We start from the raw sequence: 16925 nt of genomic DNA on the forward strand, positions 1-16925 counted from the left end.
AAAATGAATTCAGATATAACATTGATGGGGTAGTAAAAAAATGAGGGGGGTGGCATGAGAATGGTTTAAATGTTGTGCATGCAAGAAAACACTTGTGCTAGTAGTCTGCTCCACACTGAAAACGCCCTTCTCTTATCCCCCCCCCCCCAAGTTAAGTTGTAGCTTCTAGGTCATCATTGCTCTCAGGTATTTGTTTTGAATTTCAAAATATTATTTTGGTCTCCCATTATTATTATTTATTATTATTATTGATATTATTATTATTATTATTATTATTATTATTGATAGTTTGGCAGTTATCAGCTAGTAGAAAACTCTTCTCAGACAGCGTACAATTTTTTTTCAAGACAGGTGTCCCATGCCAAGGAGAATATAATTTATTATTTTTTTACATCTATAGAATGCAGATCACTTGAATGATTTATTTATATATTATATTTATATATTATATTTATATAATATATAAATATAATATATATATATTTATATTTATATATTATATTATATTTATATATTTCAAGAATTAAAAAAAGTGTTGCACCTGTGGTGAAAATGATTGAGCCACTCACTTATGGGGGCTTTATTGTTGTTATTGCGGAAAGGAATGTAAAATTTAAAAAGAGCCTATATTTTACTGATTCTTATTATAATTGATTGAGTAGCAGACCAGCAGCCAGCATGTCTGAGCATCAGTGTATGGTCTCCGGCCGTGAAAAAAAAATGATTTGCACAATAATTTAATAATTTTGTTTTTTTTTTCTTTTTTATTATCTTTTTTGTTTACTATTCCTTATTTGACTCAAAAGTTCATCAAATATTCTTCTGAAAATAAATTTAGTTAGATCTACGCATAGACCTATGTATTTAAAAAATTTTAAGGACCGCGCGCATCACATTATTAATGTCAATTTCTCGTTTTCAAACTGCGCATGCGCTGTAGAGGTTGGCACAGACCAACTTGGGCTTAGCGAATGTGAAAGTAAGTTTAAGGGTTGTTTCGGCGGTATTAAACAATTAATCTTCTAGGTTAAGCAGCCAGGGAGTAGTTCATTACATGTAAGTAAATTTCTTTGATCCGTAGGAACGGAAGTCTGACCTCCAGTGTGGTAAGTTAGAGTTGGTTGGGGCGAGACGTTGGTTTTTCTGTATCCCGCTCGGTATACATGTATTACCAGTGCAGGTAAATTGAGAAACGGACTCTTAACGGACTACTATACCTGTCACACCGCCACATCACAAGGCCAGGATATACTTCTGGTCAATATCTATAATATAAGCTCTCTGGCCTATCTGTAATTAATCGTTGATACTGATATTAATAACCCGGAAGCTCAATAAAATTTTACTTTGCAAAGACGTGCAGTTTCTAATATGTACTAGCTGTGCCGTTTTAATAATAGACTATGATCGCGAATGGCAGGGTCACGAGGTCTCTGCAGTAGTTTTCATTTCAATGAACGTGTCACCATGAACCTTATGATGGAACTAACAGATATGTATTTGTAGGAACACAAGACGAAAGAGCCATGGCGTCAGAAAAGATGTTGCGAGATCAGCTGAAGGCACTCAGGGAGTGTGTGACCAAGAACCGAGTGGCATTGGTGACAGACTTGAATGTGGAAGGTCTTCTGTTGACTTTTTTGCAGCAACAGTCTCTTCTGACCGAATATCAAATAGATATAATAAGGGTACAGTATAATCAATTTATTGTTGTACCTGTATTTAGAAGCTTGAACAGTCTACATGTAGTTTGTTTCTTTAATTTGTCTTTTTCTTTTACTGGGAAGGGGAAAGGGCACATGTGGGGGGGGGGGGGGGGGTTACTTGCTTTCAACTAGATTTTTACCTTCTCTAACATAGGGCAGCTGAGTGATGATATCAACTTAATGCAAAAATTCACTCTAAACCTCTGTATTGAGATATCAGACGGAACCAGTTTAGTAAATCCTCTTGTCAAAGTACTGTACAGCCACCTACCCCACTTGGGGGTTTCCCAAAATGGTACTTTTTGTTGGACAAAGGCAAGAAAACCCTGTATCAAATGAAGTTTACACGTACAATTTTAAAAAGACCTAAGCTTACAAATACTCAGAAGTATTCATTGATCACTATATCTTTTTAAGACATTTCTTTTGTTGTAATTCCTTGTACAGTGTACCAAATATTATGCACATGATGCTTATGTATAACATTAAAGTTATGATTTTTGTACCTGCAGGCAGAGAAAACCAGGCATGACAAAGCTGAGAAAGTACTGGATTTCATCATAACCAAAGGTCCAGATTTTTTGGACAAGTTCATTACAGCATTGAGAGAAACGAGCCAAGACCATTTGGCTGACTTACTTGGTATGTACTGTATATTTATTAACATTGCATTTATTCCAATTTTAAAACTTGTATTTTGTATTTTTGACTCAGAAGGTGTACATTTGTATCCTGTCAGCTGATATCATTATTCTTAGATGGCTCTCAGTTGCAAACATATAGGTCATGAACATAGCATTTGAGGGATTGAAATATCTTGACATACTTTAAGTGTTATTTGTAAGGTGATTGGAGTTTTATATTTATAGAGACATCAAAGAACTCTGCTCCACAGATTCCAGTGAGCATTCCAGGTGTTAAAAAGGAAACACCTTATACACACCCAATGACTGCTCCTGATACAAAGGCAGGGCATTTCTATAATGCCAGTACAATAAGTGTCCATCATCATTATGGGTCTGGAGATTCTGGTCGTGAAACCATCTACCAGCGAGAGCAGGCCATAAATCCCATGCAGATGGCATCTCCCCCAGGTGCAGTTAAGAGAAAGCCAGTTGGGCTGGTTGGATCTCCTGCTGTGAAGTTGCCACAGCGGGATTTAAGAGAGGAAATGGAAACAGAGCGCATTGGACAAACATTCCAGATTTTGGCAGAAGGCCCAAGAATAAAAGATTTGAGAGAAAAGCTGCTGTTAAGTATAAAAGCCCATGGCATGTCTTTCCATGGAGAAACACCTATGGATGGAAACTGTTTCTTTCATGCTGTAGCAGATCAGTATGTTCGACTAGGACTTCAGCAAGGAATTACGCATAGAGAAATCAGAAAACTAGTTGTCAGTTATCTACAGGTAATCGTTCATAATTAAGAAAACCAGAAAATTTATTTCAGTTAAAAAAATATGACTTCACACATCCTAAATGGACTTAAAAAGTGCATATCTTGCCACACCTGTACCAGATATTCTGAGTCCAAGCAAAAGTATAACAAATTAAAGCCCATAAGGACAATCTGCAATTATAAGTTTAAGTTTAAAAATGCAGTTTTCCTAAGAGTTGTAATATGTATTAGCCAAAGTTGTAAGCCAGGAGGCAATATAATTGAAATACAAATGTTGGTCTGATACCGCAGAGAAGGATGTTTTTGAAATTTTTTTAATTAGAGTGTGTTGGACACGTACATTACTGTATTTAGTGTGTTTCAGATTGATTATGAAGATGATAGTCAAATATTTCTCATGCTAAAATCATTTATACATATATAATATATTGAGATCTAAGATCAGTGCATAAAAACTCTGTAAATGTCCTTGGAGCAATAATTTATCTATGCTACTGTACATACAGAAACTTTTCTATTTATGGCCATTTTTTTTTTCTTTTTAAATTCATTTTATTTACTAATTTATTTTTTGTGATGGCACATGAAACTTAACTCATCTTGATTGTCCTTTTCAGCACTACCAACAAGAGTACACACCACATATTAATGGTTCTGACTGGCCAGCATACGTCAGCAAAATGGCTCAGGATGGAGCTTGGGCTGATGACCTAACGATTGACGCAACTTCTAAGGCCTTGGGGCGTAAATTGCTTATAGTATCCAGTTCTCCAGGGGCAAAAAATGGTGTCTTACAAACTATTTTTAACGGAAATGCTGATGGGGAACCTCTCATGCTTGGTCGTTACCATGAAAATTATTATCAGAGTCTTGAAATGGCAAATGAAACAGGTTAACATTTTCCTTATGCATTTTTGTTTAAGATACATTTTGAGATGTGAAAGAAGTGTAATTTAAGATACATTTTGAGATGTTAAAAAAGTGTTAAGATGTTCTAAAGTTTTCAGGTGTTTGAACGTACATTCTAACTCTGATGAAAATAAGGATTGTGTAGCATCATTCCTTTGTCTCTTTTATTTTCACTAAGATTGGGCATCTATTCATCTTTCTGATTTTGAGTTGAATTCTTTTTTAATCTCAAGTATTTTCTTTATTTTTATCATATGCAAGATCTAAAAAGATTACAGACAGACTTGAAGTCAACCAGCTTCTCTGGCCCGATGGAAATGGAAACGACGGATAGTAGTGGGACAGACTTTGTCTCCCAAATAACAGGTGTATTAGAGAAAGAAAAGGCAGGAAACAGGCAGACATCTTCAGTTTCTGCACCAGACATTCAGAGCAAGCCAAAACCAGAATTTAACCAAGCTATCAATGCTTATGAATTCAGTGAGAAGGACTTGGAATTGGTCACTAACTATTTTTCTGAAGAAATTGCCTCTGAAGAAAAATGTGGGTTTGGTGTAGTGCATAAGGGTAGGTTGCATTGTGTGTGTGTGTGTGTGTGTGTGTGTGTGTGTGTGTGTGTGTGTGTGTGTGTGTGTGTGTGTGTGTGTGTGTGTCAAGAGAGATAATGTGTTCATTATGTCAACCCTAATAATTTTTTCCAGTATAATCATACAGAAAAGTGCATTTTATTATTTTTGGAAAAAAAGAAACATTTATTAATAAAAATTGTTAAAGATAATTTCAATGATGTCAGGCAAATGGTCTTGAAAATTAACTGTCAGTGATACTGGTAAACAAGTTTACAAAGAATACAAAGTGATGAAGTGAGGAAAATGTTTGATACGTTTTAGAGCTGTGATACTACATACTATATGTGCTCACCTCAATGCAATTCTATGATTTTTATTTTCATTGCTCAAGGTGTTTTAAACCTTGAGCAAATACATGGATTGGAAGTTGCAGTTAAGAGACTTGCTGATAACAATGATTATCAAGGAACGCTGGAATTTGACAGGGTAAGTACAATTTACAAAATATTTTGAAAAGTTAATGGGAATATGTGTTACAGAAAGAGAAGTTAATGAAATTTTCCAAGCAAATTATATTATTCATAATAGTATTTTTGCTAGCTCTTCCATTGTTATACTTCATGTAAAATGTTATTAGTACCGCCAGCGTGTATGGTGGCGGTACTCATGATTGTAGTACTGACCACTCTCGTACAGCTCCACCGGCTCTGCAGGATGACGTGGGATACAAGTCACCATTACCGCTTCTCCTCCTGGACTGCTAGGACCTGTGTCCCAATCTCTTGGGTTTAGGTCACATATAATGTCAACTTGAACCCCCCTGTTTTTTTTTTTTTTTTTTTTTTTCTTTTCATTTGGTGCATTGGCCTGGGCATGACACTCAAAATTTTTTTAAAATTCAATGCTAAATATCTCCCAAACCAAAGAAATTATGGGAAAAATTGCTATTGAAGATTGATTGAAAGTCATATGTGGAGATTCCAAAATATGTGAAATACTCCAAAATTAGCAGAGATATGCCCATAGTTACTATTGAACTTGAATGGGAATTCATATACTGGCAATCTAACTGTGACCTTGAAATTGACATTTGACCTACATTTCATGATGAACCGCACTTTGCAAATTTCACGTCCCATAGTATATATGGGTGTATCTCTGCCAGTTTTTGAAATATAAGGGATACACCCATAGTTCCTATTCAAACATACACAAAATAAAAATATCATGTTGCCCATGTAGTCCAATGTCAACGACGAAATAAAAGGCAACACCACTAAACCTTAATATAAACAAACCTTAAAACATTGTTTCCATTACAGTATGTAAATACCTTAGATAGGAAGTCCTACTTTCAAAATCTTACTACAACCTTGAATTTGACCTTTTACTTTTCCCCACAATTTTTTTATAAATGATAATTACCTACAAAAAATGAAAACCCTAGTTTAATTACTGCATTTCCTTCAGCTTGTCAACCACAACACTACAGGTGGTGCCCCCCCTTCTTTTTCTTTCTCATACGAATACGCTTACTGCAGCTGGTGGTACAATACCAGGAGGCAGTATCGCCTCTCTGATCTAGTTTGATATGTTTTTGTGCACTGGTATTGTTCTAGGAGAAGGATTGGGCTAAGAAAAAGTATATTTATCTTCTGACTGCTATTGGAATTTGTGAGCAGTTAAAAGGGTAAGTAATTATATGAAGAAACATTTTTATCCACGTTATCAGTGTGAGCTCTTTTTAAAGATTTAAAAAATCGCTCTCTTGTTATGTCTTTTGACATTATTTTTTCATTATTAATTTAAAAATTGGAAAATGAACACACAAAGTAGATTTTTACAACGCAGTCTTCTCTGCCCTGCTTTCACCTAGGATATGTGATTGAGCAACTTGTCCCTTTTTATTTTATGAAAAATGGGGGAATATCCGTGTCCTGTATTTGTCATGTTTTGTTTGGTTGTGAAATTTCCAGTGTTCATATCAACCAGACTGAAACAAAATCAAGGAAATTTTATGTGCAGACACAGTAGATGCTGTACATATGGGCCATCACCTGTGTGGGTCATTTGCTGGCTAAAATGCAGGCTTAGTGGGTTTTCAGATTTATCATGTTTTTTTTTTCTTTCTTTACAGTATGTTCAATCATTATTTTTCTTGTTCTGAACACTTATTTTTCAGGCAATGTGTCTGTTTAAGCTAATCTTGCTGGAGTTACTGTGGGCCTTAAATGACTTACAGTTATTCCTTAAACTTTTGTGATAATTTTTCTCTATGCTTTTGATAATTTGAATATGGGCCAAAATTTACATATACTGGAAGCATTGAATAAGATTATTGTAATGTATTATTTTTTCAAATTGCTTCTCTTTATGATAACTGACTTTATAACCTACAAGGTATTTTTTCAGTGAATACTCCAAGGCAGTGATGACAGTATACATGAAAGGGGGAACTTTGAAAGATCGACTTGAACAATCAAAGATTAGTGGTGAAAGTTTGGACTGGAAAACTCGCCTACGTATGAGTGTCCAGTTGGCTGATGCAGTGAAATTTCTTCAGTCGGATGACCAGTAAGTTTTATTTACTTATCTGACTTGAAGGTACTCATAGACTTCTCTGTTTTTTAAACAAAGTTTATTCAAAATAAAGCACTAAAAGCATATAATGCTCTCTCTGGGGACCAGGAAAATTACAAAATACGCACGTGTGCACACACATTCACACACACAATTGCACACACAAACACACACACAAAAGCGGGAAAAAAATAAAGATATGAAAAGGAATAAGAATATTTTTAAAATATATACATATATATATTTATATATAGTCATGACAAATGTATATAGTCATGACAAATGAACTTATTAACAACTAATTTTATATATAAGCATGTTTGATATTATGTGATATTTTTCTTTGTACCATTATTATTATTTTCTACATATTCATATTCATGTTGCTGTACTTCTTTGTTTGGTATTTCAGAAGCAAGTGCATAGTTCATAAAGACATCAAATCCTCAAACATATTCCTGGATGAGCATGAGAACATCAGGCTTGGAGATATGGGATTTGCAAAGATGTATTCTTTGAACTTTAAAAAGACCACAATCACCAAAAGTAAGACTAAATGTCTCTAGTTTAATGCTGTTTTATGTTAAAGTTGGTACACATGAAGTTTCTGTACATAAATAGAATTACAGCCTATTTGTTTTTGTTTCATGTTAAAATTAAAATCTGAAGGTCTGTTCCAATTTCATCAGGTAACACCCGTCTGCACATCTACACATGCACAAACATGAATATATGTATAATTATTTTCAGCTATTCCTTTTGCTGCTGGCTATACAGACCCAAAACTTCATGAGGGACTTATAACCAAGACTACTGACTGTTACAGTATTGGGATAGGTAAATGTTACAAGTAAATTGTTTTTAGTATGTAGCATCAAGGCTTGTGGATAACTTTGTATCTTAAAAAGTGTCAATTATCTTTCTATTTTTCATTTTACTCAAATCAATACATTTCTCTTTACAAGTGAAGATTTATAGTTTTACATTGTAAAAAATTACTGGAATTGAACTTTTAGTATATTTTTATACATGGAAAATTTTGTTTAAGTGCTTGAGGAATTGTTGACGGGTGTTCTTGCCTCTGATCCTGACCCTAGTAGAGATAGCTCAGTTTCTCTTCACCTCTCCTGGAACAATTCTGGTGATGAAGAAAAGATTTTGGTAGAAAAGGGGGTTGAGCAGGTGAGTGTTTAATCTTTATCTTAAAGATGGGTCTGGCACAATTATAATGAGATATAATACATAAGACTGAATGAGTTTTTTTTTTTTTAATATCCATGTTGGACAGTGCATGTTCCTTACCTGTCAACACTGGAAATTGCTACAATGTCATGGGAGGTTGTGTGGCATTTGCAAACAACACCCCCAACTCTACCATAGTAACTTTATTATTTTTAGACTCATTTTATGATCTCAAACAACTGATGGCAAGATCAGAAGATTTGTGGCCTGAATGCTGAGGTCTGGATTGAAGTGCCAAATCTGGAAACCCCTGGTAAAATTTGGAGAGTTGACAGGCCTGAATTTTTTTATAATGACAAATAATACTCTGTATTGCAGGGGTGGCCCAGAGAAATAAGCACAGAATTTGCTAAACTAATTAAGATGTGCAAAAAGGGAAAACCTGTGAAAAGAATCAAAATTGAAGAACTGTATGATGCATTGTTGAAACTTTACAAGGTAAGTAATTCCTATTGACAAGTGAAGTTTAGATTGTATAGATTTTGTAAACTATATATTGTTTAATATGTAAGAATAAATATATAAGTTGGTGTATTCCTTTTAAATACATAAAGCCATTTTTTGCTTGGTCTAAAACCTAGTTGGTAAATGTTATCAAATTATCACAAGTTATTTTCACATGCATTGTATTTGCCTGAAGAGGTACATTCTTATTAATTTATCTGTGTCATCATATTTTTGTTTACTTCAAATGTACTGAGTACTTCTGTTTGATAAAAAGACAGGTTCCTTTAGAAAGTAAGCATGATCAGGTCATTTTTCCAGAACATTTTGTAAATTGTTGCATTGTTTTTGTCTATTTGGTGTCTGCATATTTGCCAGTTTGGATAAAGTAAAACCAGAATTAAAGAGGCACTTATTCAGTGACAATGTTTGGTCTTCTAGGGAGGTGTTGAAGGTGCACCTGTATATGCAGGGACTGGTGGTAAACCCATTCAGTCTGAGAAATGCCTCTACTGTTTGGTACACCAAGCAGGTATGTAAACTATATTACTGTAGAACATATTGAAGCTTGAACTACAAAGATGAAAGGAGTCATATTGATTAAAGGATAATAGTCATATAAAAATCCATTTCTCGAATTCTGAAGATCCAGCACTTAATCTATACACTACAGTTATGTTTTAATCGATCCCCGTCATTTAAAAATTAAAAAAACAATCTATTAGTAGACAAAAAGCGTTTTAGTAAACTTCACCTCAATATGCATAAATGAAGCAACAGATCTGGGTCACGTGGTACTGTGACGACAATGTGGATAAAGGTCTAAGACTCAACTGAGCTGCAAGTGCATGCAGACAGAGAAGTTTAGGAAAGTTGTGTCGAACGGGGTTGAGCAATTTTCGTTATGCCTCAGTGTGTTGCCGTGGGATTCACCAAAATCGCAGCACTCGTTCACAATCTTTTCTTTGTCTGTGACGGTCTTCCGTGACTTAGTAACTTCGGTGACAATTGTTGCGATGCGATGAGATCATGGTCACCTCAGGTGGTTTAGATCATATCAAAAGCTGATAGTCTTTCAGATTAACTGTCATCAGTTGGCAAGCTTACTAATTGTTGATGCATTTTAAATGCATTGTAGTTGACCAAGAGCTCGTTAACAATAAAACCTGTTAATTATGCACCGCTGCACTTCCCAAGCCAGGTAATAACAAGTATCAAACTCGTCTTGGTGGGCTTTCATATTTTTCAATATATCTCATTTATTTCATGGGGTTATTTTATTAGTACCACCAGCGTGTACGCTGGCGGTACTCATGGTTTTAGTCCCGACCCGTCTCGTCCGGCTCCGCCGGCTCCGCGTACTGGCGCCGGATACAAGTCACCGTTACCGCTTCTCCTCCTAGACCGCAAGGACCCCTGTCCCCATCTCTTGGATTTAGGTCACATATAACCTCAACTTGAACCCCCAGGTTTTTTTGTCTCAGTCGGTACATTGACCTGGGCGTGACGCTCCTTGAAATGCACCCTTGTCAAAATTTTTGAAAATTCAATGCCAATTATCTACCCTACGGAAGGAATTATGGGAAAATTTTCTACAGACGGCTTTCCAAAAGTCATATGTGTAGATTTCAAATATGCCCTTGGATTTGACCTTTGACCTTAATTTCAAGGTCAAACGGGCCAAAATTTTCAAAAAAATGAAATTTTTTTACGAAAAAAAATATTATTTGCACTGTTATTCAGACACTACACAGACTTAACCAATAATTATATTGGAAAGTGTTACCCTTTGGGTCATCTTTCATCTCTGTGAATTTGGGGTCAATCGGTGCATTTTCACAGGAGTAGCGGCCATAAAATACCGAAAATGAAAACTGTCTCTAATTCGGGAACCGTTAATGCTAGCGACCCGTTCTTTTTTGCATTTTGTAGAGCATGTAAAGCCCAACACTGAGAGTGGTCTCGGTTTTTTTGTATTTCATATGGTTTTCGTGTTATGCTGTATTAAAAAGTACTTTGTGGTGGCACATTTTTTAACTCAGAATTGTAACATTTAGTCCCTTATATCTCCAAAACTGGCAGAGATAGGTCAATAGTTATTATTTAAGTTGAATAGGAAGTCATTTACTTGCAATCTAGATGTGAGCTTGAAATTGACCTTTGACCTACTTTTCACCATGAACTGAACTTTGCAAATTTTTGTTCCCTTTTATCTCCAAAACTGGCAGAGATAGGTCAATAGTAACTATTGAACTTGAATAGGAGGTCACATACTGGCAATTTAACAGTGACCTTAAAATTGACCTTTGACCTACTTTTCACCATGAATTGAACTTTGCCAATTTTTGTTCCCTTTAATCTCCAAAACTGGCAGAGATAGGTCCATAGTCACTATTAAACTTGAATAGGAAGTCACATACTGGCAATTAATCAGTGACCTTAAAATTGACCTTTGACCTACTTTTCACCATGAATTGAACTTTGCCAATTTTTGTTCCCTTTAATCTCCAAAACTGGCAGAGATAGGTCCATAGTTACTATTGAACTTAAATAGGAAGTCATGAACTGGCAATTTACTGTGACCTTTAAATTGACCTTTGACCTTCCTTTTACTATGAACTGAACTTAGCAAATTTTCGTTTACCTTTATCTTCAAAACTGACAGATAGGTCCATAGTTACCATTGAACTTGAATAGGAAGTAATACACTAGCAATCTGTGACCTTGAAATTGACCTTTGACCTACTTTTTATGATGAACTGCTTTTTGCATGTTTTCTGGCCTTTAAATCTGCAAAATTGGCAAAGAAATGTCCATGGTTGCTATTGAACTTGAATAGAAATTCATATACTATGATATTGAAATTGACCTTTGACCTACTTTTTCACCATGAACTGAGCTTTGCATATTTTCTTGCCTCTCATATCTTTAAATCTAGCAGAGATGTGCCCATTGTTTCCCCTAGGTTTTCTCTTTTGTCAGCATATATGCACCATTGACAACACATTTCAAGGAAAACCAATAGGCCTTTTGTCTAGAGAATACAGTAGTGAGCAAGGGTAGGCAAATGCAAGTCAATTTGAAAATCTGCTTGATTGTATCATTTTTAGTTATATTTTTTGCATATTTTGAGAACTCTTGTTGATTGCATCTTATAGAGCTTGTCAAACACCAGACTGGTGATGGTGTCCCTTTTAGGAGGGGGGGGGGGGGTCCATACGAATGCGCTTACTCCAGCTGGTGGTACAATATCTGGAGGCGGTATCGCCTCTCTGATCCTCTAGTTGGTATTTGTAAATGACGTTAAATATCAATATTTAAACAATTAAGATCAAACACGGTCGCGAACATTAATAAAAGAAATTGCTCTCAGGGTATCTTGAAGCATGCGTATGCCCAGGCATTACTTCCTTGGAAGAAAACGTGTTGAGGAAAAACAGGAAAAAGAGCATTATATTAAAGAAAAAATGGGAACTGCTGTAATAAAATGGTTCGTAATCCTAATACTTTTATGCTTTGAAGATTTGTTTCTGAAGGTTATTTCTTCTGAAATATTAAATAATTTAAAAGGTTTATCATTTTATAACTTGAAACGCAAGTTCTGCGTCTGTATGCAAAACTTTTTGCAGATTTGTAAGCTTTGTCAAACCCAAAAACAGGTAGCAGATCAAGGTAAAAGAGTATTGTTTGCTACGGGTAGCACGGAAAAAAAATCATAAATTTAATGTGTTTACTAAATGTGCAGTTTTACGTACGTTAGTATATTTTAAATTATGCATGGAGATTTAACCTGGTAAGGGATGTAAGAAAGCCACAAACGGATTTTTTAAAAAGAATGTTGGGTGTAAAAAAAGAGCACTACTGATAACTTAGTTCATTGTATATAACTTAGTATGTTATGAAAAATGGGAGATACCCAATTCTTTTAAGTATGAGCCTACAATTTTTTAATATATTGATTTAAATCCCCTCTTCGAAAAATTGTATTATAAAACCGTGCTATAAAGATCTACTCAAGAAAAAAATTGCTAGGCTAAAATTGAGTACGGAATGAACTGGAGACCCTTGGCTTGTCATTAAGTTTTCACGAAAATATGTCAGATAACTTTATACTGTCCTTGAAAGAGTAAAGATTGAAAGATAATTTTAGACAAATAGACAAACTTTGACGGAGGAAATATCAACAAAGAGTAAAGGGCTATTGTGCCAACATCTTGTTGAAATTTTTACACTGCAATTCTATTTAAATAAGCTAAGGAACTAATTGCCAAATTTAGACTTTCATCACACAACAGGGGCGTAACCAGACCTGCAAAAGTTGTACGCACAGATTAAAAAAAAGTACAAGCACGTACAGCAAAATGTAGACTAACGCAAAACATGAAGGACAGCGTAATCACAGCAAATGTACCTCATATAGTAGCTTAATTTCCATTAATAATAAAATCATCATTTAAGTCAAAAATATTCTCGCGATTTAATAAATATTCTAATGTACCCAGAACGGTATATTTATTTAAAAGGAGGCTAACTGAAATATTGTTTTATTATTTGTTTGTGAAAATTGCTCATGTCACCCTGTTAGTTTGGAGGTCTAAGCTGGATCAAGTCCATGTTAAAATTCCTATGAAGCTGTGCAGGAAAAAATCTTCCTTTGTTTCTCTAGCTCCTCGATAAACCTGGTGTTCAGATTGTATCTAGTACCCCCAGGTCTGCGGGAGCTGCTCTTTGAAACCAACGCACAGGTAGATTTTTACCTGAGATAAATATCGCCAGCCATTTAACCCTCTAATTAAGAGGTAAAGGAAGTTCCAGTTAGATGGATGATTAAGATAGGACTGGTAAAGGGCACTGTTTACCTCTGTTTAATAAAAGTATGCAAGACGGAGTGTCAGCGGTTTAATAAAATTAATTGAATTTCACAAATAACATGGACCTCATATGCAGTAATCAACAGAACCCTTAACTCATTCAAATGCAATGTTTTATACAACTTGGGATAACCATAATTAAATGCTTGTTAAAGAATTGACTAGACGGGAAATGGTTTTACACAGCTTCACGAGGATTAAGACCCCTCGGGTAAGAGATTTGAATGAGTATAAACTTTTATCAGAAGCCAGAGAAGTCATCTTACAGGTAGACAATGCAGCTCAGTTTGACAGCTAAGCATGCTCTGTTCTCCGGTGGCTTGATTGTCGTCATCAGACCACGTGACCACGTAGCTCATTAACTCCCAGGCCGAGCAAATAGGACGTTTTATAAAGCCAAAAATTTACAAAATGAGCTTTTAATTTGTGTATTTGGACAAAGATATCGTTAATTGGGCATGTTTTCTGAAGAATATGTTCCGTTGAGGCCATTATGACGGCATGACGCAAATCCTTTAAGTTATACTTTTTGTGTGTATTTATGAATTTACCATAATGATAAAAATACTGTATAAATGCCATGGGCATTTTCTATTTCAGCAAACAGTCAGCTCAGTTGTGGATGCAAGTTCCTTTGTACTCACTGCATAGTTGAACGCACCAAGGAGAACAAGAGCATATGGTGCATGTTGCATATGGAAGAAGTTGAATTTAAAAAACGTAATATGTTTGTGTGTACTGTATGTGTATGTGAAATTCTCCAGTTTCATATTTGCAAAAATCACATCACTTTACAAGGCTTACTTGCAAATCAATAAAAACTGAATGAATCTGAATATCTTTTTACTTAAATCATATTATAAAAAGCAGTATCAAGAAGGTTGGCAGTACAAATGACAAATCATGAAGATGATTTTCTCATTCGCCTGCAAGTGTAATCTGTGTCCTTAATTTCTTTTTAGAAAACTTATACTGTGATGGAAATTTTACCAAGCTCTTTGATGCCAGTTACCCAGTGGTTTCACTTGTCAAGTTGATCAATTCCAAGATAGACAAGCATTGGAAATCAGTTGGCCTGATAAAAGTCATAGATAGATGTGGTGAAGACCGTGCCGTTGCCACAGGGTTCAAAATAGGTGGAAATTATTTGATGACGAATCGTCACATTGTTAACAGTTTCGGAGAAGGTAAAGTGATGATGCTAACAAGATGTGTTTCAAAGGTCTTTTGAACTAAAAGTTTAAATGTATTTATGATGGTTTACTGTTGCATATCAAAACATTTTATAAGGGTGCCTTGTAGTATTTGTGAAAACTGAGAACATGCTTTTATTTAAAGCTCATTATGATATCTTTAGAAATACACATTGAAGTATTTTGACAATTGGGTACTAAATCAGGAGGTGGGGGCTGGGGGAATATTGCATTTACTTCATTTTTTCCTGCTCTACAGGTTTCCGAGGAGTCAAGGTAGAATTTGGATATTTGCAACAAACTTCAAGAACAACAACATATAAATTTGTCAATATGCCATGGTACAGTGAAGTATTGGATGCAGCTTTGTTCCACATTCACAACGTAGACAGCCATGATGTTGTACCAGATTTAGACTGTGATATAGCAGATGTCGAGCCAGGAAAGGATGTCTGTATTGTAGGACATAATAAATGTGATCCATTAAGATATGACCCAGATACAAAAATACTTAGCAATTTCGATGTTCAAAAAGACATAGATTTCACACTGAAAACCTACCCTTCAGCCAGTTTTACAAATGCATATGATAGAAATCGACAGTTTATGAAGTCAAGTTTTATGCATGGGGCATCTGGGTCACCTTGCTTTGATGAATATGGTAACCTTTCCCTAATGTATACTGCAGGTTATCCTGATAACTATAAAGAGCTGCGTATGGCACAAACTGTATTTGAAGAGGGTGTTAAAATGAGATGCATATATGAAGAGTTAAAGAAAGAAAAGCCAGAGTTGGTGTCAGATCTGTTCCCAAATGTCCGCATTTGACTTAACTAGAGTTGCTACAACTCTGTTTAAGATTACAGAAAAGTCACTGAAGTGTTGCATATTTTTCTGTACAAAGCAACTTACTTTAATAATTAGGAGTTCTCTGAGATTGGTAGGTGGAATTGAAATGATATATTATAGAGGTTGCATCTGCATTAATATTTGCAGCAATGGATGCATTCTTCCTCTCTTCACTATTGACAGTTTTGTGTTTTACAAGTTTTATTGTATATAATATATAATAATATTGGAAGAGGAAAATTTATAAATGTTGTCATCTGTACCACATTGTTTTAGCAAGAGCTAATATTACACAAATTATTTTGATATTTTACAGTAATTTTATGTATATTGAATGTCCTTGGGACCATAAACTTGTTACCTGTAATATCACATTTGTGTGGTTTTCCAATTTGCTTCAGAAACAACCCACTTTGTAATTAAGATATAATGCCTTTAAAATATACTTTGAAATATACACAATAATGTAGTGTTTATTGATAAAATAACCTTATTGGATGAAATTGAACCTTTCCATTTGCATGTACAAAATGAACAGGAGTTTTTAGCTTTAGATTCTATTAGCAGATGTGTTCCTTTATGTGCTACAAAACCTAGTATTAGTGCTCTTCACCTTAAAACTGCGACAGCAATTTATAGCAGAATATTATTCATTTTAGTGTTCATGATAAATTTTATCACCAAGTACAAAAATAAATGATAGTCAATTAAGTAGTAGATGAACCTTCACATTGATCTTTAAGTTGAAAAGGCAAATATATGCATGATTGTAATAATCAAGTGAATAAAAAAAATGTCAAAAAGGAATAAATATCCTAATAATTATTACTTGGAGATCTACAATTACATTTCTTATCTTGAGTGTTAACTGACATGTTTTTGAGAATTTTTTTATTGTGACCGTGAATGATTTGCTGTATGTTTTTCATACAACAGTAACTTACTTTTACAGTCGAGCTGTTGAATAATCGGTAAAGCTTGCTTCCTCGAGGGAAATGTTTGTCTAGCAACTGAAGGAATATATGCCCGATTTTGTTCTTACATTTTTCGAGTATGGTGGGTTGAACCAAATAAGTTTCCTGTTTCGTCTTTTCTTTTCACTGGGACGAGAGCTGCTTGCTTTAGAGTTATTACCCAACGACATTACGGTATGTCCCGCAGTTT

The 16925-nt window shown here is 34.9% G+C and overlaps 1 protein-coding gene across 1 annotated transcript; it reads left to right on the plus strand.

The window, feature by feature from the left end:
* The first annotated feature begins 937 nt into the window (after nt 1–937).
* Nucleotides 938–16584, plus strand: LOC106156913 (uncharacterized). The gene is made up of 17 exons (XM_087002909.1): nt 938–979; nt 1507–1688; nt 2219–2348; nt 2576–3114; nt 3722–3995; nt 4275–4580; nt 4974–5068; nt 6202–6272; nt 6995–7156; nt 7575–7708; nt 7913–7999; nt 8211–8344; nt 8723–8842; nt 9290–9380; nt 14320–14439; nt 14682–14906; nt 15172–16584. Exons 2-17 carry the CDS (start codon nt 1527–1529, stop codon nt 15738–15740), a joined length of 3219 nt encoding a protein of 1072 aa, XP_086859035.1. The 5' UTR covers nt 938–979; nt 1507–1526; the 3' UTR covers nt 15741–16584.
* The last annotated feature ends 341 nt before the right edge of the window (nt 16585–16925 follow it).

Source organism: Lingula anatina, chromosome 1 (genome assembly GCF_051362555.1).
Source record: "Lingula anatina isolate TDL-2025a chromosome 1, LinAna3.0, whole genome shotgun sequence".
Taxonomy (NCBI): Eukaryota; Metazoa; Brachiopoda; class Lingulata; order Lingulida; family Lingulidae; genus Lingula; species Lingula anatina.